General features: G+C 39.2%; 1 protein-coding gene across 3 annotated transcripts in view; it reads right to left on the reverse strand.

The window, feature by feature from the left end:
- Positions 1-26,803, reverse strand: part of CUL1 (cullin 1) — a 110,861-nt gene that overhangs the window by 38,787 nt on the left and 45,271 nt on the right. For all 3 annotated transcript variants that reach the window (XM_036863426.1, XM_036863423.1, XM_036863425.1), the window contains 3 exons: positions 5,436-5,610; positions 3,171-3,338; positions 9-59 (listed from right to left, as the gene is read on the reverse strand). In XM_036863426.1, coding sequence (XP_036719321.1) covers positions 9-59; positions 3,171-3,338; positions 5,436-5,610 — 394 coding nt within the window. The remainder of the gene's footprint in view (positions 1-8; positions 60-3,170; positions 3,339-5,435; positions 5,611-26,803) is intronic.

Genomic DNA, 26,803 nt, shown 5'->3' on the forward strand with positions numbered 1-26,803 from the left:
GTAGGTACCTGTTTATTCAATGGCCTGAAAAGACAATCTCTCCAAGTCACCAATGCAAGCTGGATGAAAAGAAAAAGGAACAGTATTAAATGGCTATACTTTTACTATGCTTTTTCCAAAGCTGAAGTCATAGGAAATAGCCTGAATCCTAGATTACATGTATCAATATTTCTAGATTATAAACTTGGTAAAAATCATCATGATGAAATCAGAGAGCCATTCTCTTAACAACTTCAAAAGGTATCAAAGTACAGACGTTTATCAGCTCACATTTTAATAGCTGAGATAAAAAGAAAATCTGGATTTTAGGAGAACATACATATTAGCCTAAAGGGCAATAGTGGATTCAATGTATAAAATTGTTCTCTGACTCAAATGTATGTTTTGACCTAACACATTTAATAAAGATAATTCCATTTATCATAGTTTCCTAATACTCAGTAAAATAAATAATAGACCTTAAATATCTAATAAGTTCTGTATCTTTATCATGGTGTTTTATGTTACATGGATGCATACAACTGTAAATGCATCAAACTGTACATCTTAAATGAATGCAGCTTATTATACATAAATTATTCAGATTTCCCATTTTACTAGTATGTGCGCGTATGATGCATTTTTTAAAGTTTTGGAACTTCTCAACAGAGGTTATGTCAGAAAGTTACTGTAAAATGTTCCCCCAAAGAGAAATGTTACAATTCATATATGGTTTTTAAACTGTTGAGAAAGGTATTATTCAGTTATGTTCAAACTCAAATTTATAACAATTTAACACTCAAATACAAACTGCTGAGAAATTAATTTAAATGTAAATGCTATCAGTCTTATTTTCCCCCAAATTTAACCATAGATAAAACTGGGTTTATGTAAGGTAATACAGTTCTGAAAAGATTACGTGTAAATTTAATTTACAAACTGAAAAAATTTCTACCAAAAAAAGGGCAACATGAAAGCACTATTTAAGAGAAAAATATTTTTAGTAAAGCATGAAAAATATATACTCAAGTACTATTAGAATAAAAAGGTTATTTCAGAATTAGGAATTATGCTACCAAAAAAGACTCTGGGAAGAAACAATCTTATTTTTCAGGAAAAATGCACCCTGTGGGGCACGGTTTTGAAGGTAACTCTCCCTGTGCAAACTCGCCGTTGCTCCTCTCCCCAACTCCTCAGACCTCGTCAGTGCAGGGGGAGGCAAGGCAAACGCAACGTGTGGCCATGAACTTCCAGTAAAGATACTGCACCTTTAAAAATAACTTTTCCAAGACATTTTTCTAAGTTAAGACAGCACTAGGCAGACCTAATTGGACTTGGGATAATTTGTCACTTTGAAGGAAGAAAGGCAAGATAAGAAAGCAGCACCGAAGGTAAACCAGAGAAAATTCAGAAGGACAGATTTAGGGAAAAAGTCTTGCTCAATCACTTTAACGTGTTAATAATGAAATTAGTTTATGCGCTCTGGTTGACTGGAAAGGAAACCCACAACTTCCTATAATTGAAGAGAAAGACAAAATTATCAGGGAAAAAAGTAAATCTTTATAGTTCATGACAAAGCATCCCCGTCTTCTGGAGAGTCTGGAAAATGCAATGAGGCATCACTGTACAAGAACTGTTCCATGTGTCAACTGATATTCGAACTTTAAATGAATTCAACAGGCTCCCTGCAAGAGCAGGCAAGGGAAATACTGTTTCTAGAGAGGGGTGTTAACTGGCCTTTGCTAGGAGTTATGGCTGCATATTGCATTTCCAAACTAACTACAGCATTTAGGGATGTAGAAACTACGAATTTTGAAAGTAAAAAAAAAAAGTAAGAAAGAAAAGGAAAAAAAAGCAGTCAAATCTTGAAAACAGTACACAAAAAAGTTTAAAGACTATAATAATTTTTAGGAGCATGTGATGCTATTACAGCGCATATATATGGTGTTTTAGGTCAAGCAGCCAAGAGGAAATCAACGAAAATCATGCTGATTCCTACACTGACAACTTTCAGTCTCAAGAAAGCATTTGTAAGTGGAAAAGAAAAGGTGAACTACAAAAGACTCAAATCAAAACACTAAACCTAGAAAGTTCTGTTAAAATTGTATAACAAAGTATCATTATGAAGCAGTAACAGTTTGGTATAGAAACTGAGCTACACAAATAATAAAATAATAAAAATCTGTCATGCATCTATGGCACATTACTTTTCTTTTAATTAAATTTGCCAAAAGCAAAGCAACAAAGCATCGCTATTATAGCAACATTCTTGGATATGGAGATAATCTCATTATGCAGAACTTGACATTTGAACACCACTCGTTCAAAAAAGGTACTGTCTGTATATCTGAGAGCCTATTATGAACAGATAGACTGTTCTGTTGTTCTGAGTCCTCCCTTGACTGGTTCTCAAACTCGACAGTGCATCAGAATCACCTGGAGGGCTTGCTAAAAACACACTGCTGGCCCCTAGCTCCAGAGTCTCTAGTTAAGTTAAGTCTAGGCTGAGGCCCAATGACTTGCATTTCAAACAAGTTCCCAGGTAATACTGATGCTGCAAGTTTGGGGACCACACTTTGAAAACCAGTGAGCCTGGAAAAAGCTCCCTTGACTGAAGAAACACACTAATGAAGGTGATTTAACAAGTCAAATTTTGCCTCTTCAAAATTTATTTTCATGCAGTCTTAAAAAAAAAAAACCCCTCAATTTTGAATTCTGTTAAGTGTCATGACTCATGTTACTTCGTATGTTGAGTGGGTAGAGTGGAATTTCACATCACAGTTCCCTCCTTGAAGCAGTCTCCCAGACCCCATAAGACCGCGGAGGGCTGATCACTGAGGCCTGAGTCCCAGGAAGGGACCCGCTTTGCCTGCTGGGCCGGGATGCAGGACTCGCTGTGCTAAAATGGGGATAGCTCCGGGCTCAGCCTCATGGTCGGTCAGATAATTGAAGAAGAAACTTTTAATAAGTAAATGCAGAAGCGTGCAGGCTGTATTTTAGAACGCCAATTACTCATCCTTCTCTTTTCTCGCCACAAAACATCTAAGGGCCATTTACTGATAAATTAAAACAAAGGAAGTTGTAGCTCACCAGTCTGAAAACTGCTTACTATTTGCCCAGATCTCCTACTGGGAAGGAAGATGCGTCCCTAAGAAAACACACATTTGAAAGGTGTGTAAAAACAATCTTACGGAGTAGATTTCATAGATTCCTTTTCGTCCTTCGTCACACTCGCGGCGAACCCAATGTCTATTGAGGTAGGCACAGATCCCATTCAGCACTTTGCTTGAGAACCGGTAGTCTTCCCACTGCTGGGTGTAGAACTTCAGTACGCTCTCATCCATCAAATCTTCTCCGTCCTAAAGACAAGTTCACTAAGCTTTAAGATGACTAATTTGTCTCATGATAAATCAGAGATGAAAGTTAACTGAAACAAATCTACTGCATTAAGATACACTGACGTGTATGGTTTTAGATGGGTCCTTTGAATTATTCTGTATACAAAACATGCTCATTTACTACAAATTCTCACAAGAAAGTAGCTCATGAGGATCACACTAAAGAGAATTTTAATGAAAATTCTTTGATCTCAAATTAGAACTTTTTTCATGGTATTAATATGCATATACAGTCATAAAAAGACTGAACTTTTTAGAATATGAGGGTAATTCCTTTATATTAACAAATAAGGAATTTACCTCAACTTACTCCTATTTTTGATATTTTCTGTTAAAAAATTAATTAAAATGTCCAATTAACAATTTGGACCACGGGGCTGATACTATTTCCTTTTTTCATGCATCTTCTTCCTTCATTAAATTTACTTAAAAATTATAAAAATCTATAGCTCTTTGTGGTAATCTGCTGCATTTTTGTAAAAATAAAGTATACAGTATAATGGTGCAATATTTCTTCTTTAACAAGGCCTCACGAGGAAAATGTTCATTTACCAAATTATTTTTACTGAAATGTCTACAACTTAAACCACAAAGTTTTATTTGAAGGAAAGTAACTTGAAATTTTTTCTTAGGTACTAATGATATCTACAAAGTTAAGTGTTACCCTTTAAAAATGGGGCATTAAATTGCAGTATCATTAAAACGTGCTGTAGCAGAAGAGCACTCCAGGGGGAGCTGGGAGAGGGCAGCCCCTCTATGAACTGAGGGCCCGGGGCCGCCCCTGAACTTCTCAGCCTGGGGCCCTTCAACTGGCAGAATAAAAAGCTCGACAGAATGGAAGCTCCATAAATACACGCTGCACAAGTGATCCGACAAGCCACGTGAAAACCTGACCGTATCTTGATACAACCAAATTTGTGTTCATTTAAATAACAAGAAATGAATGTAAAGCTAAGCTATTCTGGATTATAGTCGATGACCTTTTTTAAAATGCAAAAAATAATATCGCTGATGGCACGGCTGTCAATACCTTTCAAAACACAACACCCTGCTCCTCACTTCAGTACTAAAGAGTAATTAATTCCGGGGTTCACTTTACAAAGTGTTGTGAACAAAAGCAAGGAGGGCACAGTGGCTTCAGCAAGACCGCTTAGGAACATGGAAGATAATACCATCTTAGTCACGATTTGTGGGCAGTCGATTATGGTCTGTTAAAATGATGTTAAGTTTCCAATTACCTTGTAAAATATATTAAGAAAAACAAATGTGGAGCATGCTGAAGTTTTCTGCCTGTTATCTGTGTAAATAAAAAATCTTTAAAGTATATACACAGCGTGTGCAGACTTCCCAGGGTACACACTCTACATAACGTGCGCAGCACCAGATGAAGAAGCCACTTGCCCATCCTGTGGCTGGATGGAAGGCGTCACACTGCCTTTGCTACAGAGGATGGAGACTGAGGAAGAAAAAGGCAGAAGATGAAGGCGAAAAACCACATCACTGTCCAAGCAAAAGGCTCAGAGCAGGAGGAATGAATGTTCGTGGTGAAACCCACCCAGCCAAGGGCACAATTTCATTATAGTTGTGAAATATATCACAAGGCCATGTAGAAAAGGCAAGAACACACTGGAAAATGTGATTACCGAAGGCTGGATAACCTTACAAGTCTTTTATACATTTTGATACAGAATAGCACATTGGGTTCAAAATACAACATAGGTAATTTGACTTCATAATTATATGCTTTAAAAAAGGTTCATCAGTCTCTAACCACCAAATACCAAATGGTCAGTAATTTAAGGAAAGTACTACTATGGTGAAAGGCTATCAAAAACTTCTAATTTAACAAATCAAAGAACAGAATATGGGCTTATGAAGATTTCATCTTCACAACAGGTAAATGACTAAGCAAGAGCAAAACACCTTCAGGCACATGTCAATGCCAAAAACAATGAAAGAATGACAGTGAAAGATTTAACTTATCAATAGAATCTATTTCACTATTTTTTTTTTTTACATTCTATTATAAATGCTCAGTATACATATAAAACATCTTACCTTAAGAAGATTTGTCAAGTAATTCTTCAAAAATTCTTTAAGCCGTTTGTACAATTCCAAGCCAACAAACTGAGCTCCCCCCGGCGTCTGCCCCTTTTTTGATTTAGAAGGAGGGACACCAGCCCCTCGAGCTTGGTTTGACTGGTGAACACTCGTGCAGTAGTTATAAACGTGACTTGGAGAAAAGTCAAGGAAATCAACATGCATCATCAATGTCAACAGTGATTAATACGAACATATTTTCTTATAAGATACTTCAGTATCAATGCTTCCCATGTATCAACAAAAACCTGTTAAAGTTAGAGTGGAAGAAAGATCCCATTCACACACCAATAAAGCTAAGAGTCAGCCAGCCGAGGAGGATGGAACATCCTGGAGGAAGGTCACCAAGAAAACTCTGGGCCTTCAAGATCGTCTAATGCCATTACCTTGTGGAAAACTGTCCTGAGAGTATATTAGAAGGTAAGAAAAGAACTGGCAAATGTACAAAGAAAAGGTTGCAAATGAAAAGAAAAAAAGCAATTATCTACTTCAGGGAAAACAAAAAGCTATAACCGTAGTCTATTACAATGCTTAGCTATGAATATTTCCAGAAGCATACGTCATAAATATAAAAATAACCAAAACTTTACTTTAAAATTATCTGTAATTGGATTTAACCAAAGCTACCCTCTGAGAATGAAAAATGAAAAGCAGAAGACACGGCAGTGAAAGAGACGGAGTCCTCTATTACAAGTGAAAGTCATGGATGCCTAAAGCTGGCCAATCAGAAAAGAGCAGGACCCAGGCACTATGGAGAGAGATGGAGATGTGGTCTCTCTTTTTTTTTATAACCTTTAATACTATTTCAGTTTACCTGCATGTATTTTACTTGGATCAAATTAATAGAAAGACACCAATACTGATTCAGACAGAAAGAAAAATCATGAAACAATATTCTGGTGTATTTAAGAGCTTGCTATATAAAAACTATTTCAAGTCAGCGGAAAAAGATTATTGGATAAATGGCATTATAGGTGATTTCAAAAAACTTTCATATTCCAAAATATATTACAAACAGATTAAGAATTAAAATATACAAACTGAAACCATAAAACAAAGAATATACATACAAATACTTTCTTGAGCTGAGGTTGGAGAAGGCCTTTCTAAGCAAAGTCATATAATCACTTCATTTGAAATTTTGGAACTATTTTAGTAAGAAATATCTTAAAGTTACTATCATTAATAAATAAAGGTAATTTAAAACAATGTGAAAAAAATTAATCTCTAAAGAAACAAGGATTCCAATAGAAAATCCAAAAGCTAAAAGAAATACGTATTAGTAGCCAAAAACCTAAGAAACCCCTCAATCTCAGCGGTAATCAAAGAACTATGCCATAAAACACTGACTCATTTTATTAAATATTTCAAACATAGACAGAATCACAGATGATAATACACAACGAACTCTCGCAAACTCATGACCTAGTTTGGACAAAATCTTATTACATTCCCATGCTTGTCTCATTCCATCCAAATCCCCCTCAACTTTTTAGGAAATGAAATGATACAAGAGTATACCTGACATACTACGAACTCTTCCCTAATCCCACTCTTCCTCCCCCTTTCCCTAGGGGCAAATGTCCCTGTGATTTGGTGTCTAACCTTCCTATGAATGTTTTATATTTTACTGTGTAACAATATATGAAATTATTTTGCATGTTTTCAAATTTTAGATTACACAAACTGTAACACGTTGTACATGTGCTTCTGCCAATTTGTTTCTGACAACATTTGAGATAGTTACAGCTGTATGCAATGTACTGTATAGTACAGATTTATAATTTATCCATTCTCTCGTTGCTAGACCCTGCTAATGATCTTTTGGCAGGTTCCAAATTTTGGCATGATTTTCCTGTATTTTCTTTTAAATCTGACATTTCTAATCCACCTTGATTAAAACTGTATATAACATGAAGAAGAAAAGTGATTTTACATTTCTCTGCATAGAAAACCAACGGTTCACAAACCACATATTAAATGGTCTATCCTTTCCCGACTATATGTATTGCTACTTCTAGATAACTATCCATTTCAATAAACTTTTCAAGTATACTGCCCAGTTCAGTCTTCTTTTAAAAAATGCCCGCTAATTTTACTGTCCCCCTTTTAAAATATTTTTATTATTAATTTTGCCAGAGGCTTGTCTATTAGTCTTTTTAAGGAACCAGTTTGAGATTTATCCATTTTCATCACTGTATCTATATTTCTATTGTTTTAAATTTACTTCTCTCTTTACATTTGCTCTCTTTCTATAAATCCTCGTTTGGTTGCTTAGCTTTGTAATTTATCCTCTTTGTTCTTTTTAATATAAGCATTAAAGACGACAGACTTTCTGGGCTTCCCTGGTGGCGCAGTGGCTAGGAATCCGCCTGCCAATGCAGGGGACACGGGTTCGTGCCCCGGTCCGGGAAGATCCCACATGCCGCAGAGCGGCTAGGCCCGTGAGCCACAACTACTGAGCCTGCGCGTCTGGAGCCTGTGCTCCGCAACAAGAGAGGCCGCGACTGTGAGAGGCCCGCGCACCGCGATGAAGAGTGGCCCCCGCTTGCCACAACTGGAGAAAGCCCTCGTACAGAAACTAAGACCCAACACAGCCAAAAATAAATAAATAAATTAAAAAAAAAAAAAAAAAAGAATCCGTCTGCCAATGCAGGGGACATGGGTTTGAGCCCTGGTCCAGAAAGATCCCACATGCCGCGGAGCAACTAAGCCTGTGTGCCACAACTACTGAGCCTGCGCTCTAGAGCCTGCGAGCCACAACTACTGAGCCCTCGTGCCACAACTACTGAAGCCTGCGCACCTAGAGCCCGTGCTCCACAAGAGAAGCCACCGCAGTGAGGAGCTGCACACTGCAACGAAGAGTAGCCCCCGCTCGCCGCAACTAGAGAAAGCTCGCGCGCAGCAACGAAGACCCAACACAGCCAAAATAAATAAATATATTTTTATAAAAACAAAAAAAATCCTACAGACTTTCTGCTCTACACCTCTGTGGCTACATCACCTAAGTCTGATATGTATTTTCCTTATTCAGTTATATTTTCTTTTTTCCATTGCTAGTTATATCTTGATTAAGAGTTTAGAATTTTTTAGATTTCCAAAGTGTATTTTTTTTAACCTTTAAAAAAAATCCTTTAATTTCTTTTTAAAATTAATCAGAGAGTGTTAGCTTTTGGATAGTTTCTTTAAAATATGATGAGACTTGTAGCTGAAGATGTAGTGATTTTCTTTACATGTGCTTGAAAAAATGTCCACTCTCTAACTGCTGGACACATGGTTTGTTAAAGCAAGCTGGTCACTTTTGCTTTTCAGATCTTCTGTATTGTCAGTGATTTGTCTGTTTATTAACTACTGAGAAATTTTTATTAAAATCCCCCTATCCAGTTATGGGTTTGTCAATTAGTCTTATAATTCTCTAAAAAATCTGCCATATATTTTGAGGCCCTGTTAGTAAGTGTACAAATTTAGAATTATATTCCTGGTGACTTGTTCTTTTTATCATTAGAAAGTAACCATGTTTATTCTTAACAACAGGGCCTTAGAAATCTATTGTATCTGATGTTAATATGGTTTTCCCTATATTTTGGTTAGAATTCATCTCAAATACCTGTATTCCACCTCTTTACTTTCAACTTTTATATCTCTATGTTTTGGTTTGTCTACTGCGAATCACCACAGTAAAATTCACTTTTAAAATAGAAATTGAGTCAGACAGACAGTCTCTGATGGGCAGGTTTGGTTTTAAGATTATACTGTTTTCTACTGCTATCTCGATTAATTTCTACCACCTTATTTTGCATTTTCTACTTTAATTTTTTTTTCTCTGTGCTTCTTGTTTTCTCCCCCTTTCCCTTATATTGGATCGACAGTTTCCTTATTCCACTGTAGTTCTTTTGTTATGCTGGAGTTACACATCTTATTCATATTCTTGTAATGGTTACCTTAAAATTTGGCATGCATGTTTTGCTTTCACCAATTCTGGTAAATTCTTGGGTTATTTCCTCTTCAAACACTTCTGGTCCCCTTTCTGTTTTCTCCTAGCTTCTCTGCTACATTTTCATGTCACCTCCTTATCTCAATTTATAACTTCAGTTACTTCCATCACTTTATCTTTGTTCAAACTTTCTAATTTTTCTTTTTCTTTTTTTTTTTTGGGTGTACATTTTTACAAAAAAAAAGTTAAATACTAATGCCATTGCAGGACACTTAGGTTAATTCACAAAGTAGTTCTTCAAAGGTTCAAACATTTCCATCTAATTTTTCTTGATCTACCTACCACATCAAGTTAAGTGATTATCAGCTGTGCCAAATTTGCTATTTTTAATAATTTTATTTTACATTTTCAGATTTTCCCTATTTCTTTAAAAAGATGTCTTATTGTCCATAGTGTTTTGTTCCTTTAATATTCCTGACTCTTCTACATCACTAATTGTTTTTAATACACTTAGAAGTGCTCTCTAAAGACCTTTCTGTTTGAAGTTCTTGAGGCTCTAGTTCTGCTGTTTGTTCTATATGCTGACTTGTTCACGTGGACCCAGACTCTCCTCACTTTGTAACTTTGGGGTTTTTTAAAAACTCATTTTCAGTGGGGCTTTCACGTTAATTTCCCAGCTTGGGGAAATCCCCCAGCAAGCTGGCAATACAAACTCAAATCCCAAAGACACCAGAGGTGACAAATTCTCAGGACGGATTCCCCTCCACTCCCCTCACATGCAGAACGTGGCTCAAACTACTTTCCTAGTGGTCTACTGGGAGAGTGGGTCGATTATTTTGTTTTCCAGTTCACCTTTTCACTAAAGAGTTCCATGGAAACATCAGCTTCCTGCCCGGGCGCAAGGCTTTGCTCCTGTTCTGTGTGACCACTGCTTCCAGCCCACCCACCTCTCACCCAGATCCTCGGGTAGCACGGAGTCTCACTTTTTATCCAGCACCCAGTTCTAGGTGTTTGGTTCTAGGGAATTTTTTAGGTTACCTAGTTCAGCCTGACCTTTATTTCTCGGCAATATATTAATCTCTAGCTACTAAATTAACAAAGGTCTTAAAAAAACAACAACAAAAAAACAGTCAAACTCAGTGATAGCCAAAGTGCAGGAACATGGGAGCGTCTATCCATTGAGGGGTCAGAGCATACACTGTTATATTTTTTTCTGGAATAAAATTTGGAAATATTCAAAATTCAAGTGCATTCTTTTTGATACAGTAATTATACTCACAAGCCTTTATCATAGTGAAATTATCATGGAAGTATACAAATACTTTAATTTAGCTATCAAACTATCACAGCATTGCTGAAGATGATAAAAAGAATTCTAACAACCTGTCAAACATAATTAGTTAAATACACTGTTGGATTCACCTGAGGATACAATAGGGCGCTTTTAACACTGTCATAGAATATAGAGTGGTTATAAAAACTGCAATATATTTACCAAATTTCATCTAATCCAAGACTCTGGTCATAATATGTATCATTACTTTAAGTAACACTAAGAAAATGCTGCCAATTAAAATCTGACACAGTGCGTTCTTAGATGGAATTTTTATATTGACTGACTAAAAGATTAGTGGTTTAGACTTAAAAAGATTTATCACAACGTTCTTGTAAGCAACTAAAGAAAAGCTGAGAGCAGGCCAGAGCCCATAGCCCACGGTGGGGTTTTCTTTCTAATCTGCTCCCATCCTGAGCTTGCTTGATATTAAAAGGTTTTGTCCTTTCCGGCCATACTCTTCAAATGGTCCTTAATGGTTTGCAGGCTAAGAACGAGGGGGCAGGTAACTCGGCACAGGGGCAGGTAACGAGGAGCACCTGCCCAACCACGGAGCCACGCGCCCACTAAGGGCGCACTCAGCCCTGGAGTCAGTGAACGTGGTGTGGTACGTGCCTAGATCGATACAGAAAGATGTTAAAAAGATCACAGTAAGTGAAAAACACAACTTCGAAATGAGCATTTTAGTATGGTTCCTTTGGACATGTAGATAAAGTTTATGTATCTGTCCAGACATTAATAGTCATTACTTTGGGAGAGCAGGGCTAGCAAGGGTTTTTAAAAACTTTTAACTACAGAATTCTTTCTTCTTCACAAAGTATTCTTTGTGCCCAGAACACACTCTGACCCCACCATTACTTCCTTTCAGCCTCACCTCCTCAAAGAGGACCTGGAAACAATGCAAGGAACCCTGGGCGTCACAGAACAGACTAAAAGGCAAAATTTTAATTGGGCGGGGGGGGGGGGAAGCCCTTAAAAGCTCTTTTAAAATTTCTACCCAGAGTTTAACGTTTATTCCCAAATTAGCATCACCCTCACCATTATCCAACCAGGCACGGAAAACACGAGACAGTGCTGACTAGAGACAGCAGTGGATAGGAGCCATCCTGCTTTGTAAAACGTAGGTTTCCTTTTATCAGCTTACATCTAAATTAGATGAAATAATGAAGAACTAATAATAAAAAGCAAGCGTGTTATGATCCACCCCTCCCAACCCACAGCAGCAACCGCTTTTAACTCTTTCTTGATTTAGTTCTTGTTTTTCAGGCAAATATACACATCTTCAAATCATACGCCTGTATTGTCTTTTGACTAATTAAACTTTGCGTGAGTTACTGAATTCCTGCCGACAGAAAACCTCTCTCGTGGCCACCCCCAACCCAGTCCTGCCCCCGGCAGTGCCCATGTCACCGTGGAGCCTGCGGGAGTTGCCACTGAAACTTCAGGTTCTACTTAAACTTTGGTTCTGCTATCAGTACCAACGTATCTAACCACGTTTCTGTGGGATATTAACTATAAACTTGAAAAAGTAAAAAGAACTGTCCGAAGGCACCAGAGAGCAACCAAAAGGTGGCTTACACTGCAGAGTATCCTCGTCTTGGAAGAAGGGAACAGCACAACCCAAGCCTATAGACCTAAGAAACAGGAAAATGAGACCCACTCTCAAGAGAAGAGGTAAGCAACGGAGACCAACCTGGAGGTGACCTGTGCCCAAATTAGGAGATAAGGATTTTAAAGCAACTATTATAGCTATACTCAAGGACACAAAGAAAAACAGGCTCATAACAAATGAAAATTAATTGCAGTAAAAAACAAACTATGAAAAAAAAAACCCAAATAAAAATTCCAGAACTGAAATACATATTACCTAGAATAAGTTATTTAGTGGATGGGCTTGAGAGCAGAGTGGAAACGAAATAAGACTCATGAAGACAGACCAACAAAAATGATCAATTCTGAAGAAGAAAGAGGAAAAAAAGAAAAAAAAACTGCTGAAAACTAAAGGGGAGAAAAAATATTAAAAGTAGACTTGTAACATACAGCAAAAGAATATCACCACTACAAAGGCCAAATGACAGTGGAATATCATCTTTAAGTGTTGAAAGAAAAAAAGAAACCTATCAACCCCAAAATTCTTTATCCAGTGAAAATATTCCTCAAAAAGGAAGGCAAAATAAAGGTAATTTCAGATGAAATAAAACTTAGAGACTTCACATAGTACAGACTTAAATTCTAGGTAGAGAGGAATTGATATCAGGTTGAATCTTGGATCTTCAGAAAAGAATGAAGAGCATTAGAAATAGTAGATATTTGGGCAAATATAAAAGACTATTTTTCTTAATTCTTTAAAATACAAAGAATGATTTAAAACTAAAATTTATAATATTGTCTTGTGGGTCTTAAAACTATTTAGATGTAATATAAAGGATGAGCTTGGGATAGTAAATGGAACACTGCAGTTACAAGGTTTCTATGTTTTCTGTGGTGTCATTCAATGTCAACTCTAAGTAGCATATTAAAAAAGAAATAAAAGGATACATATTGTACTCCCTAGAGCAATCACACACACGCACACACACACACACACACACACACACACACACAGCAGAGGAATAGCTAAAAAAGCCAGCAGATATATTAAAATGCAATTCTGAAAAATTTCAAATAATCTAAAAGAAGAGAGGAAAGCAGGAACAGAGAAATTTTTTTACAGGGCAGAAAAAATAATAAAATGGTAGGCCTAAAAACCAACCTATTAATACTTATAATAAATGTTAGTAGACTAAAACCTACAATCAAAATGCAGAAATGATCAGAAGGGACAAAACAGCAAGACCTTTCAATATGCTGTTAGAAGAGACACAATTTAGATATAAAGACACAAATTGAAAGTAAATAGATGGAAAAAGATTATCATGCAAACACTAAGCATAAGAAGGCTGAAGACGCTATAACAATATCGGACAAAACAGACTTCAACAAAACAAAATATTACCAGAGAAAAGAGGGACATTGCATAATAATAAAAGGATCAGTTTACTAAAAAGACATAATCATAAATGTATGTTCTCCTAATAGCAGAGCTTCAAAATACATGAAGCAAAATCTGACAGAATTAAAGGGAGAAAAAGACAATTCCACAATCATAGGATAAGATTAAAAATCCCTCTCTCAGCAACTAGACCAAAGGCAGGGAAGGGGGGAAAGTAGTCATGACACAGATGACCTGATAGACACTATGAATCACCTTCACCTAATTCTATACCTAGTGGATGCTAGTAAACTGTCTCTCTGAAAGAAAAAAAGAAAAAAGTCCTGACTGTAGCCTTAGCAGCTATCTGTGGGGTAAGACTCCCTCCATGGCAGATTTCAAGCTACCAACATGACATTACTGACAGGGAGTTGGGGAGAGATGTGCATAATCATCTCCCACAAGCCAACAGGATCCTGCTCCAGTCTACACCCAACAAATTCACATTCTTTTCAACAGTACACTGTATGCTCACCAAATAGGCTATTTTCTGGGCCATCATGGCCCTCAATACATTTTAAAGGACTGAACTCATATAGAGTTTATTCTCTGACCAAAATGGAATTAGAAGTCTGAAACAATAAGCTACCCTGGAAAACCTCTAATATTTCTAACTAAACAACACGCTTCTATAAAACCCAAGGGTCAAAGAACAAATAACAAGACATAAATTGTTTTGAACTAAATGATAATGAAAATACAACAAATCAAAATTTGTGGAATGAAGCTAAAAATCCTTACAAAGAAATTTGTACCTTCAAATACTTACACTAGAATAGGTGAAGATGACATTATTAAGATGACAGTACTTATTATTAAGATGACAAATTGATCTACAGATTCAACACAATCCCTATCAGAATCCCAGCTGACTTCTTTGTAGGAAGTGACAAGCTGATTCTAAAATTCACATGGAATTGCAAGGGACCCAAAACAATCTTGAAAAAGAGCAAAGTTGAAGCCCTTACACTTCATGATTTCAAAACTTACTACAAAATTCCAGTAATCAAGACAGTGAGGTACTGGCATAAGATAGACACATATATCAATGGAACAGAACTGAGAATCTAGATATAAACCCATGTCTCTGTGGACAACTTATTTTTGACAAGGGTGCCACGACCATTCAATGGGGCAAAAATGGTCTTTCAACAAATGGTGCTGGGACAACTATATAGTGACATGCAAATATATGAAGGGGGACCTTTACTTCACACCGTATATAAAAATTAACTGAAAATGGATCAAAGACCTAGAACTAAGAGCCAAAACTATAAAACTCTTAGAAGAAAACATAAAAATAAATCTTCATGACTTTGTACTTGTCAAGGGACTCATATATGACATCAAAAGCATGAGCAACCAAAGGAAAAAATGAACTGGATTTTATCAAAATTTAAAAGTTTTTCGTGTCAAAGAACACAATCAAGAAAACGAAAAGACAATCCACAGACTGGGAGAAAACAATTTATCAATCATTTATCTGATAAACTATTTGAATTATGTAAAAAACTCTTGCAACTCAGTAATAAAACGACAACCCAATTAAAAAATGGGCAAAGGCTCTTAAGAGACATTTCTCTGAAGAATGTATAAAAATTGCCAATAGATACATCATTAGTCATCAGGGAAATGCAAATCCAAACCATAATGAGACACCACTTCATACCCATTAGGATGGCTAGAATCAAAAAAGTCAGATGATAACAAGTGCTAGTCAGGATGTGGAGAAACCGGAACCCTCACAAACTGCTGGTGGGAAAGTAAAACGGTACTATCATCCACTTTGGAAAACATTCTGGCAGTCTTGCAAATGGTTAAACATAGACCTACCATCTGACCTAGAAATTCCACTCCTAGGAATCTAACCAAGAGAAATAAAAGCATATCCATACAGAAACCTGTACACAAATGTTTACAGCAGCACTAGTCATGATAGGTATAAAGTGGAAATAACACAAATGTCCATTAATTGATGAATGGATAAACAAAATGTAATATACACAGTGGAATATTATTTGGCCATAAAAACAAATGAAGTAGTTATATATGCCACCACATGGATGAGGCTTGAAAACACAGTAAAGTGGAAGATGCCAGACACAAAACTAGTCTGCTCAGTTTACTATAACACAACACCACCGACTGGGTGGCTTAAACAACAGAAGTTAATTTTCTCAGAGTTCTGGAGGCTAGAAGTGCGAGGTCAAGGTGCCAGGGTTGGTCTCTGGGGAGGCCTCTCTTGCTGGCTTGCAGATGGCTGCCTTCTCCCTGCGTCCTTGGAGAGAGAGCTCTCCGGGATTTCTTCCTTTTCTTATAAGGACACCAATCCTATAGGATCAGGGCCCTACCTTTTATGACCTCATTTAATCTTATTTCCCGAAAGGTCCCATCTAAATACTATACAACTGGGGTTAGGGCTTCAACATATGAATTTTGGGGGGCATACACTTCAGTCCACATATTATATGATTACATCACATAAAACGTTCAGAACAGACAAATCTATAGACCGAAAGTAGATCAGCAGGGAGGCGGGGGACTAAGGGAGTAATAGCTAAAGGGTACAAGGTTTCTTTCTGAGATGATGAAAATGTTCTAAAATGTGATGACTGAACGTATCTGTGAATATACTGAAAACCACTGAAATGTACATTTTAAATGGATGAATTGTATGGCATGTGAATTGTATCTCAATAAAACTGCTATTAAAAAATATTCAGCAAGAGGGAAGAGATATGGGAACATATTGTATGTGTATAACTGATTCACTTTGTTATAAAGCAGAAGCTAACACACCATTGTAAGGCAATTATACTTCAATAAAGATGTTTAAAAAAAAAAAAAATTCAATGTAATCCCAATTGTAATCCAGAAACTTTTAGGGTAGAAATTGACAAGCTGACAATAAAATCTCTAGAGAAATGCAAAGGACCTAGAATAGTCAAAAATCTTGGGGTAGGAGAACAAAGTTGGAAGACCTATACTACCTGACTTCAAGAGTTTTCATACATACAGTAATTAAGAAATTACAAAAAATGAAAACACCAACCAATAATCCCACATGAATATAGACGTAAACATACTGCACAAAATAGAAACAAATCAAATTAGTAGTACGTCATTCCTTTAGGATGGATACATACCAATGAAACAATTCTAGAAATAGAACCTACTTATGTTGTGACTTAGTTTTAACGAAGACACCAAAGCAACACACTGGGGGAAACGAATGATGCTGGAATAACTGGAGAACCACGTGGGGGAAAGATTAACCTCAAGCCCTACCTCACACCACACACAAAAGTTAACTCAAGATGCATCATAGACCTAAATGTAAAAGCCCAAACCGTAAAGCTTCAAGAGGAAAACACAGTATCTTTGTCATCTAGGCAAAGGTTTCTTATAGGTCACAGAGGATGGTAACTGTAAAAGAAAGTAAAACAAATAAATTAGGTTTCCTCAAAATAAAAACAACCTGCTCACTCGAAGACACCACTAAGAACAGGAATAGCAAGCCTCAAACTGGGAGAAAATAGTAGCAAGACATATCTGATAAAATGCTGGCATCCTAAATATATAAAGAACTCATACAACTCAATAATAAAAAGGATATTAATCCAAAAGTTAAAAAAAAAAAAGCAAAAGACTCAGATACTTTACAAAAGACGACATACAAATGGTCAATTAGCATATGAGAAGGACTCAACATCATTAATCACTAGGGAAATGCAAATTAAAACCAGGAGATACCACAACACTCCCACAAGAATGGCTGAAATTAAAGAGAATGACATTCCGAGCAGATGTGGGCAAAATTGTGGGACAACTAGAACTCAGAAACATTGCTCACTGAATTCAAAATGATACAGCCACTTTGGAAAAATAGTTGGCTAGTTTCTTATAAAGTTAAACATACTATTACCATACATTCCAGCAATCCCACTGCTATGTGTTTACCCAAGAGATATAAAAGATCTCCACTTAGATGTTCATAGTAGTTTTATTCATTATAGCCCAAAACTGGAAACAGCCCAGGTATCTGTCATTAGAAGAATGAATTAAGAAACTGTCGTATTCATACAATGGAATATTACTCAGCAAAAAAAAAGGGGGGGGGTGGGTAGGGAAACTACTGCTACTTATGATAACATGGATAAATCTCAAAAATATCGAGTGAAAGCAGCCTTACATGAAGTGGTACACACTTCATACTTCCCTTTAGATGAACTTCTAGGACAGGCCAAACTAATCTATGGTGGTTGCCTTTGGGGAGGCCAGGATTAACTGGGAAGCATTAAGGAACTTTCTGTGGGGATGATTATGCCCTGTATCTTGGTAGGGCTTTGGGTTACTTGGGCAAATGTGTTAGTCAAAACTTACCTACTGGAAACTATAAACAAATATCAAACTCCAACGATGTACATGCCTAAGCATTTAGGGAGAAGTGTATTGATGTCTAGAGCTTACTCTGAAATGTATGAAATAAAATGGATGGATGGATATGGGGATTCAGGATAGAAAGATATGTAATTAAGCAAGTTCAGTTAAATGGGTCTTCACTCTAAAATTCTTTTGACTTCTTTGTATGTTTGAAATTTTTTATAATAAAAGGTTGAGGGACTTCCCTGGTGGTGCAGTGGTTAAGAATCTGCCTGCCAATGCAGGGGACATGGGTTCGAGCCCTGGTCTGGGAAGATCCCACATGCCGCGGAGCAACTAAGCCCGTGCGCCACAACTACTGAGCCTGTGCTCTAGAGCCCGCGAGCCACAACTACTGAGCCCGCGTGCCTAGAGCCCGTGCTCCGCAGCAAGAGAAGCCACCACAATGAGAAGCCCGCGCACCGCAACGAAGAGTAGCCCCTGCTTGCCGCAACTACAGAAAGCCTGAGCAGCAACAAAACCCAATGCAGCCAAAAAATAATAAATAAATAAATTTATCAAAAATAAATAAAAGGTTGAAAACTCCAAGACAGAAAACATATAACAACCTTCAAAACAAAACATAAAAAACACTTGAGCCTCTGATGTCATTTGCTAAAGACAATTAGACATGCTTTATTACCTAAAATCAAAAGCAAAGATACAAAACCAGTCATTCGTAAAACTGCTGAACAAATGCCTGTGTACCACTTTGGTCCTTTTATTAAGACTTACTGTAAGGGCTTCCCTGGTGGCGCAGTGGTTGAGAATCTGCCTGCCAATGCGGGGGACACGGGTTCGAGCCCTGGTCTGGGAGGATCCCGCATGCCGCGGAGCAACTGGGCCCGTGAGCCACAACTACTGAGCCTGCGCGTCTGGAGCCTGTGCTCCGCAACAAGAGAGGCTGCGATAGTGAGAGGCCCGCGCACCGTGATGAAGAGTGGCCCCCACTTGCCACAACTAGAGGAAGCCCTCGCACAGAAACGAAGACCCAACACAGCCATAAATAAATAAATAAATAAATAAATAAGTAAAATTAAATTAAAAAAAAAAAAAGACTCACTGTAATAACGGTGCTCCCGGCTAATTACATTGTGATAGGCTAATCACCTAAGACAGGTGGTCAGACTCCAGCTATTTCAATATTTGAGGCTGCTAAATTCTGTTCACTTTCCTTAACTGAGCCTCTTCATGACAGGCTTAGGGCTTCTGATACGCCTTACATGCTACTCTTGGTAACTGAAGGCTGGGTTCCACTCAACACACTCATGGTCTTAATTCCGGCAGCAATTGCAACAGCTCCCCGGTCTTCTAGCTTCAGTTTAGACAGACTGCTCTCCAGACCCACTGGGCGACACTAATCCAGGAACTGCATCCTGTTCTCAAATTCAGTCCACAGGTTGCTGGGTATCTCTTAATTCTCTGTGCACAGAAATCGTGGGATCGATCTTTTCTTCCTTTATTATCTTGGGCACTAGAGATATAGCACCTTCAGTTCTGGGAAGTTACTTTCCACTCTCTATTAAAAATATTATATTAAAAAAAAAATATTATAAATTCAAAAAAATCTTCTTCCCCCGTTTTCCTCTAGAATTCCTAACAGTCAGATATTAGGCCTCCTGGGTGACTTCTGTCTCCAAAGCTACTTGCCCTTTTATTTTACTTTTTACTGTCCTTCTACGTCTTCAATTGTTCTTCTTTTTTAAAATCTCAGTTACCATTTCAAATTGTGAGTTCTTTTCTCATAGCATCCTGTTCCTAACTTACTGTCATAATGAGAAGCTTCTCATATCTGACAATGTTACTTTTTTAAAACATATTCTTCTTTTCCCTGTATTACCAGTTTCTTCCTGTTCCCTTTTATTCTTTGTGTGTGTATTCTGTTCTTTCATACTATTAATCCTTAGTACTCATAGCGATAAGGTACTAAAACCTGGAAACACCACTGGCCTGAGTGAGGCTGGTGGCCACAGTTCTGAATGGCTCACCTTTCATGTCAATAAATGCATTTATTTTTCAGGGCTGTTCAATTTTTCCAGAGCGCTGTTCTGTCTCTAGCATCCCCACCAGTATTCTGAATATATGGAATTAGGGACCAATCACGCTAAAGGCTAACTTTCTATCATAGCCACTGTTGTTGCTTCCTATTCATGACAACCTCTGCTAGGCCTCCTGTTCCCAAGTTTCTGCAGCGGTCCCATTCAATGTGTTCTAAATAGAAGCAACAAGTCTTCTGCTTGGGATGCAGACTCTTGACTACCATGTGTTCTATACCTGAGTAGAGGGAAATGACGGGCTTTTAATTTCACGGATTTTGAATCCATCCCTCACCTCCTGAGCACTGCCCAGTCTCACGCCTCCACCTTCTGCCAAACCGGAGCCTTCAGGTCCCAAGCTTCTCCAGTCCTGCAGGGCCAGTGGTGCTCTCGCCAGCATCCTCCTCTGGGGATGTACCCTCTAAAGCGAGGCTTCCTGTACCCTGGTGATCAGTACTGTGACTCTATCTGCTTTTCATTCTCCAAAAAAAAATTGTTAAATTCTTATCTATGATGTCTGTTTTCTTCCATTCTTTGTCTTCACTGATTTAAAAATTATTTTACTATCATTTTAGTGATGTCACAAATGAGAAAGTCAAAACATAAATTTCACCTTCAACCAGAAGCCCAGAAATTTGCTCCTTTTGTTTCCTGTTTCTACCCTAGTTCAGAACTTACACAACATCACACTTGGATTACTAAAACCAAGTTGGTCTTTCTGTGCCTTTGATCTCTTTCCTGTTTTAATCCCATTTGGTTTCCAGATTCATCCTCCTAAAGTCATTAATTATCAAGTCATATATCCATCTCTATGGACCTACAACACTTTAAAACAAACAAATAAACTCATTTACCTGGTTTTCAAGGTTCACCATAATCTGGAGTCATTCCTTATCAAAGTCAGTTAAACTAACTTGTGTAGCCATTCTTACAGCATCTATTCAAGCTGACCAGCATCGTGCTCTCTCAAAGTGCTACTTCCCACTCTCACGTTCATCTTTCTCCCTCCAGCAAAACTCTGCAAGAATTTCACCCCTTTGTTTCTCCTTATCTGTACTCACCCTCTGAGGCCCACTTAACCTCTACGAGTTCTTGAAACTTTCCAACCTTGGAAGCGTCAAAATCCTTCTCCCTCCTCCTCTGAGCACCCACTCTGTACTGCCCATCATAATATACTTCCTAATTCATGGAATGAGACCATCAAATATTCCATCACACACACACATCCCCCTCCACTTCATTAGGGATTTGAGATAGCTTATGAGAAGACCTGAAACGTTAATAGAAAAATAAAAAATACAAGCCCAAATAATATTTACAGAACACAAAAATAAGATAGGATACAGGACTTCCCTGGTGGCTCAGTGGTGAAGAATCCGCTTGCCAATGCAGGGGACACGGGTTCGAGCCCTGGCCCAGGAAGATCCCACATGCCGTGGAGCAACTAAGCCCGCGAGCCACAACTACTGAGCCTGCACTCTAGAGCCCGCGAGCCACAACTACTGAGCTCGTGTGCCACAACTACTGATGCCCATGCACCTAGAGCCCGTGCTCCGCAACAAGAGAAGCCACCGCAATGAGAAGCCTGCGCACCACAACGAAGAGTAGCCCCCGCTCGCCACAACTAGAGAAAGCCCACGCACAGCAACGAAGACCCAACGCAGCCCAAAATAAATAAATAAATAAATTTATTTAAAAAAGACAGGACACAAAATTATAGTGTCTAAGTCAGAATCCTAAAATTTACTTAAACAAATAACCATGCATTATTAGAAATGAACATATTTCACATCTGGAGGGCTACCTGCCAAAATTAATTCCAGTTTCAGAGTATTTATCTTCCGCATTTCTAATAGCATTTAATTAACAGAACTAACTGTTAAGGCAATTCCTACTCCTGACTAAAGTACAAATATTATCAAAGGAATCAAGGAAAAATGAATTTTCCTATTGTCTCTAACAAAGACGTCTGTTTCCAGAGCACACAAGAACAATTACAAGTGCTCAGATATAAGCTAAAAATGGTATCACGACGGGACCATTTCTCACACTCACGGGGAGGATTCAGAGCAAGTGCTCTGCAAAGACTGATGACCAGGGAACCATCACAGGTACATGTTTACTTACACTCGGGAAATGGTGTTAAAGGTTATTTCTAAGTTACATACAAACACTCGTTTTCTGTATGATGTATGTGTGTGTAGATAACACTCAGACAGATGTACCCAAGAAAGCAATGCAGGGACTGCCCAGGGGGTGAGAGACATGAACGACACGTGGATGAAAGAACTCGTACTTTTCACTGTGTGTCCTTTTAAGCGTCTAGATTTTACCACAGGATTGTTTGTCTAAAAAACAAAAATTATTAAAAAGCCCCCAAATGGGTAGCTGTGTCTGACTGTGGAAGACTTCAGCCCGAAGCCCGGCTAGTCCTCATAGAAGATGCTGGCCTGGGGGCCCATGCTGGCTGTTTTCCTGAAGAGGAAACAGACACAAAGTTTATCGGGAAGATACCAACCGGTGGATGCTTCTGAGGGAGTCGTGAACGCCTTTCACAAAAGAACGGCACCAGCTGCGCTCTGAGCCCAGGCTGCGTCAGCAGAAAGGCGAGACCCACGGCCTCCCACCCAGACAGACCCACAGAGCTTTAATGACGTGCAACCTTCACTTTGTAGTGTTTTTTCTTGGCTTTAAATCAACTGTGTGGGGAAATGTTATCAGAAAAGGAAAAAGCAGAGTCCTAATGTGCATCAGAAGCTGCAGGGAGGGGACTTCCCTGATGGCGCAGTGGTTAAGAATCCGCCTGCCAATGCAGGGGACCACGGGTTCGAGCCCTGGTCTGGGAAGATCCCACATGCCGCGGAGCAATGAAGCCCGTGCGCCACAACTACTGAGCCTGTGCTCTAGAGCCTGCGAGCCACAACTACTGAGCCTGTGCTCTAGAGCCTGCGAGTCACAACTACTGAGCCTGCATGCCGCAACTACTGAGCCCCGGCGCCGAGAGCCCGTGCTCCGCAACAAGAGAAGCCACCGTGATGAGAAGCCCGCGCACCGCAATGAAGAGTAGCCCCCGCTCGCTGCAACTAGAAAAAGCCCGCGTGCAGCAACGAAGACCCAACGCAACCAAAAAAAAAAAAAAATTAAAAAAAAATTTTTTTAATTAAAAAAAAAAAAGAAGCTGCAGGGAGAAGTCGTCTGTGCAGGGGACCGGCCCTCCACACACATCACTGGTACGTCCCGCGTGTCACCTGGACGGGGAGGACCATCCAGGCCTGAGAGGGCTCTGGAAGGGGCGTGGCCCGCGATTGCTGGGGGTGGTTCATTCCACTGCGGGAAACCACTGACCTCAGGCTTCTGGCTGAAGCGGGGGCTCCTCCTGCAGCCCCCCGCCACCCTCCAAGTCCACCTGTACCACCCGCCCTTCCAACATGGGCAGCTGTGTGTCAGCAAGTCACTGACTCTTAAGTGATGACTGTAAAAACTCAGTAAATATGACTCAGATTTAAAAGTAAAATGGTCAGGTCTAAAATGATTTTTAAAGCAAAGACAAAATAGAATACGAAGAGAAGTTAAATATGGCAATTAAGAGGAAATAAGGGAAAAAACCCCCCAAGAGGTAAAAGTAAACTAAAAACCTAACAGGCAATTAAATAGAAGTTTCCTTCAGCAGTCAGTGGGTTGGTTGTTTTACACTAGGTCAGCGAGAGCCTGACAAACCCACGTTATCTGACTTTTAAAACTTTGAGCTTGTTTTCAAAAGGTTCCCTGGAAGAGTTCCTTTGGCAACACGGGCAGAGGCGGGCAGTAAGGGGGACCCTAGGCAGACACCTGGGGTCTCTGTCTGCAGGCGGCCAGGATGGCATGGTGGCCTGGCGGCACTTGGCGTTCAAGAGCCGAGCCTGGTTCTGCCTCCGAAACGGGCCTACGACTCCTCCGTATCCTAGAACTGCTCCATCATTTGCCAAAACACACTTTTTGCATGATTGGTTGGGACAAGTCACCGCGAAAGGGGTCGGGTGACATGCAGTCATCTCCTGGGTGCCCGCCCCGCCGCTGTCATCCCAGGTGCCGCGTGTGATGACACGCTGTCCCAGCTGTGCGGCCAAGGGAGCCTGTAAATGCTTTAGGATAAGGCAGATGCCCCCACTGTCTGTTACCACACAGCACCAGGCCGTCTACATAAAGTCAACACATCTGGGGAATCAATTTGTGACTTTTAGTTACTACCAAACTCAAGCCATTTTCATTTTCTAAAAGAAAAGTCAACTAAAGAAGCAAAACTAAACAAAACAGAACCACTTTCTACTACCACTTCTTATCCAACTGAACTTAGTGGAAATTTAAGCAACTGCTTGTATTAAAATCATGTGGAAAGGCTCTGCACTAAAAGTTGTGTTGAAAATACTTCCCATCTTCGTGTCAGCAAACGTTCCGCCTGTACCCACTGGGAGGAGCGGCAGGCCTGCCCGCCAGCCTGCACTGTCGTCTGTGAACTTATAGAAGGATCAAGTTCTCTCTAGGCTGTGGCGGGTACAGCTTTGAAAAGGAAAATCCCACAAGAAGCAAATACGTTCACATTTATTTCCAAGGCAGAGACTCCATGCAATGGACCGTGATTAACTATAAAATTTGTTTTAGGGGCTTCCCTGGTGGCGCAGTGGTTGGGAGTCTGCCTGCCGATGCAGGGGACACGGGTTCGAGCCCTGGTCTGGGAGGATCCCACATGCCACGGAGCAACTAGGCCCGTGAGCCACAACTACTGAGCCTGCGCGTCTGGAGCCTGTGCTCCGCAACAAGAGAGGCCGCGACAGTGAGAGGCCCGCGCACCGCGATGAAGAGTGGCCCCCGCTCGCCGCAATTAGAGAAAGCCCTCGCACAGAAACGAAGACCCAACACAGCCATAAATAAAAATAAATAAATAAATTTAAATAGCACTTGGCAAACAAAGAGAGGGAAGAAAAATACAGTTATAAAAAAAATTTGTTTTAACAATGCTCAGCGTGCTCTAAGTATATACATTATGAATCAGATTTAGAAGAAAAAAGCTGAACATACCATATTTATACTAATAAACCAAAAAAGTTGCTTCTAGAGACAACTATGCAATATAATTATTTCTGTGGGTTCTCTCTCCAAGATAGATACAATTTCTCAATCTCATAAACTATTTTAATAGTACGATGTCAGTAATGAAAGGTAGAATTTTGCAAGTAAGTATAATAACTAGGACCTATATTTGCATACGGAAAACTAGCAAAAACTAAATAACTGTATTTTAAAATGCATGTTCTATACTGAAAATCTAGAAAGCACAGATAAGTTTTTTTGTTTTAAATCATCTATAAGCCCAATACATACGGATAGCTGCTTTCAATACTACGGAAAGCTTTTCAAAAGCAGAGAGGATGCCATGAGGGTTCACAGCACACAGACCGCTTCCTACCCTGCTTTCCCCGTTATTATGAACATTATTACATGTCAATGAATAGTCTTCAATGAATTTTTAATGGCTGTTTATGGCTATTTTATACCAAGTCCTTAATGTTGAAGGTTGAGGTTGTTTTCCGTTGTTTCCTATTATTAAAGTATTCCGAACAGCCTTGCACATACAATTTGGACACAACTATTTCCTTAGGACAGAGTTAAAAGTTAAAAAATCACCGGACCAAAGCACATTTTTATGTGTTTATATTTCTAAATTTCTCCAGAAAGATCATAGCAAACTAACACTCCCAACCTGACTGCAGGGGCTCCAGCCCCCTTCACTCTGGCCAACACTGGCTACGACCATTTCTTTAAAAATGTTTTCAACATGATAAAGTTAAAAATTTTTTTAATTCTTCATTTCTTTAATAATTAAGAGGTTGAAAATTTTCCTATATGCTTACTGACCATTTGCATTTCCTCCTTCTGTGAACCAGTTACATCCTTCAGAACCATACTCTAAAAGTACGGACATATATATATATGTATGAACAGTGGCATACATTTGGAAAAAATACTTCTGTACATTTAGGTTTATTTGCTGTAAGCCATGCTCATTAGGTGAGCAAAATCAGATGAATGTAAGACTCCTGAATAAAAAGTATACAAGACGAAAAATGTCCAAATACCTTCACTGCATGGACACGGACCATCATTCATCTACTGTGAAAACAATTTGTGACTCTCTGTTTGATTCGCTTTTCTACAAGACTGAGTTTCTATAAAGGAAAGAGAACTCTGCAGCAGGCAGGCCAAGAAGAAAGGCCGCCACCTGGAATAGTGGCCCTGCATCCACAGCTCCTGCAGGGGAGCCGGCGACCTGAGCACAGTGACGGCGGCAGTGACACGACGGCCCAGCTGGCAGGGGATGAGCTGCAGCAGGCCCGGCACATCCTGGTGTGTCAACCCTGCAAGGCCTACGTTGCAGGCTGCCAGGGGCCCAGCAGACTCGCCTGGGTGAAAAAGTGCCCCAGCCCCGGTGATGGTGGACTTTGTCACAGAGTATCGGGACAGAGGTTAACTGAATTCTGAATGCACTTGTGTTACAACTTACTGAGAGGTGCAGTCAAGGCTAGGAAACAGGAA

This window comes from Balaenoptera musculus, chromosome 9 (genome assembly GCF_009873245.2).
Source record: "Balaenoptera musculus isolate JJ_BM4_2016_0621 chromosome 9, mBalMus1.pri.v3, whole genome shotgun sequence".
Classification (NCBI taxonomy): domain Eukaryota; kingdom Metazoa; phylum Chordata; class Mammalia; order Artiodactyla; family Balaenopteridae; genus Balaenoptera; species Balaenoptera musculus.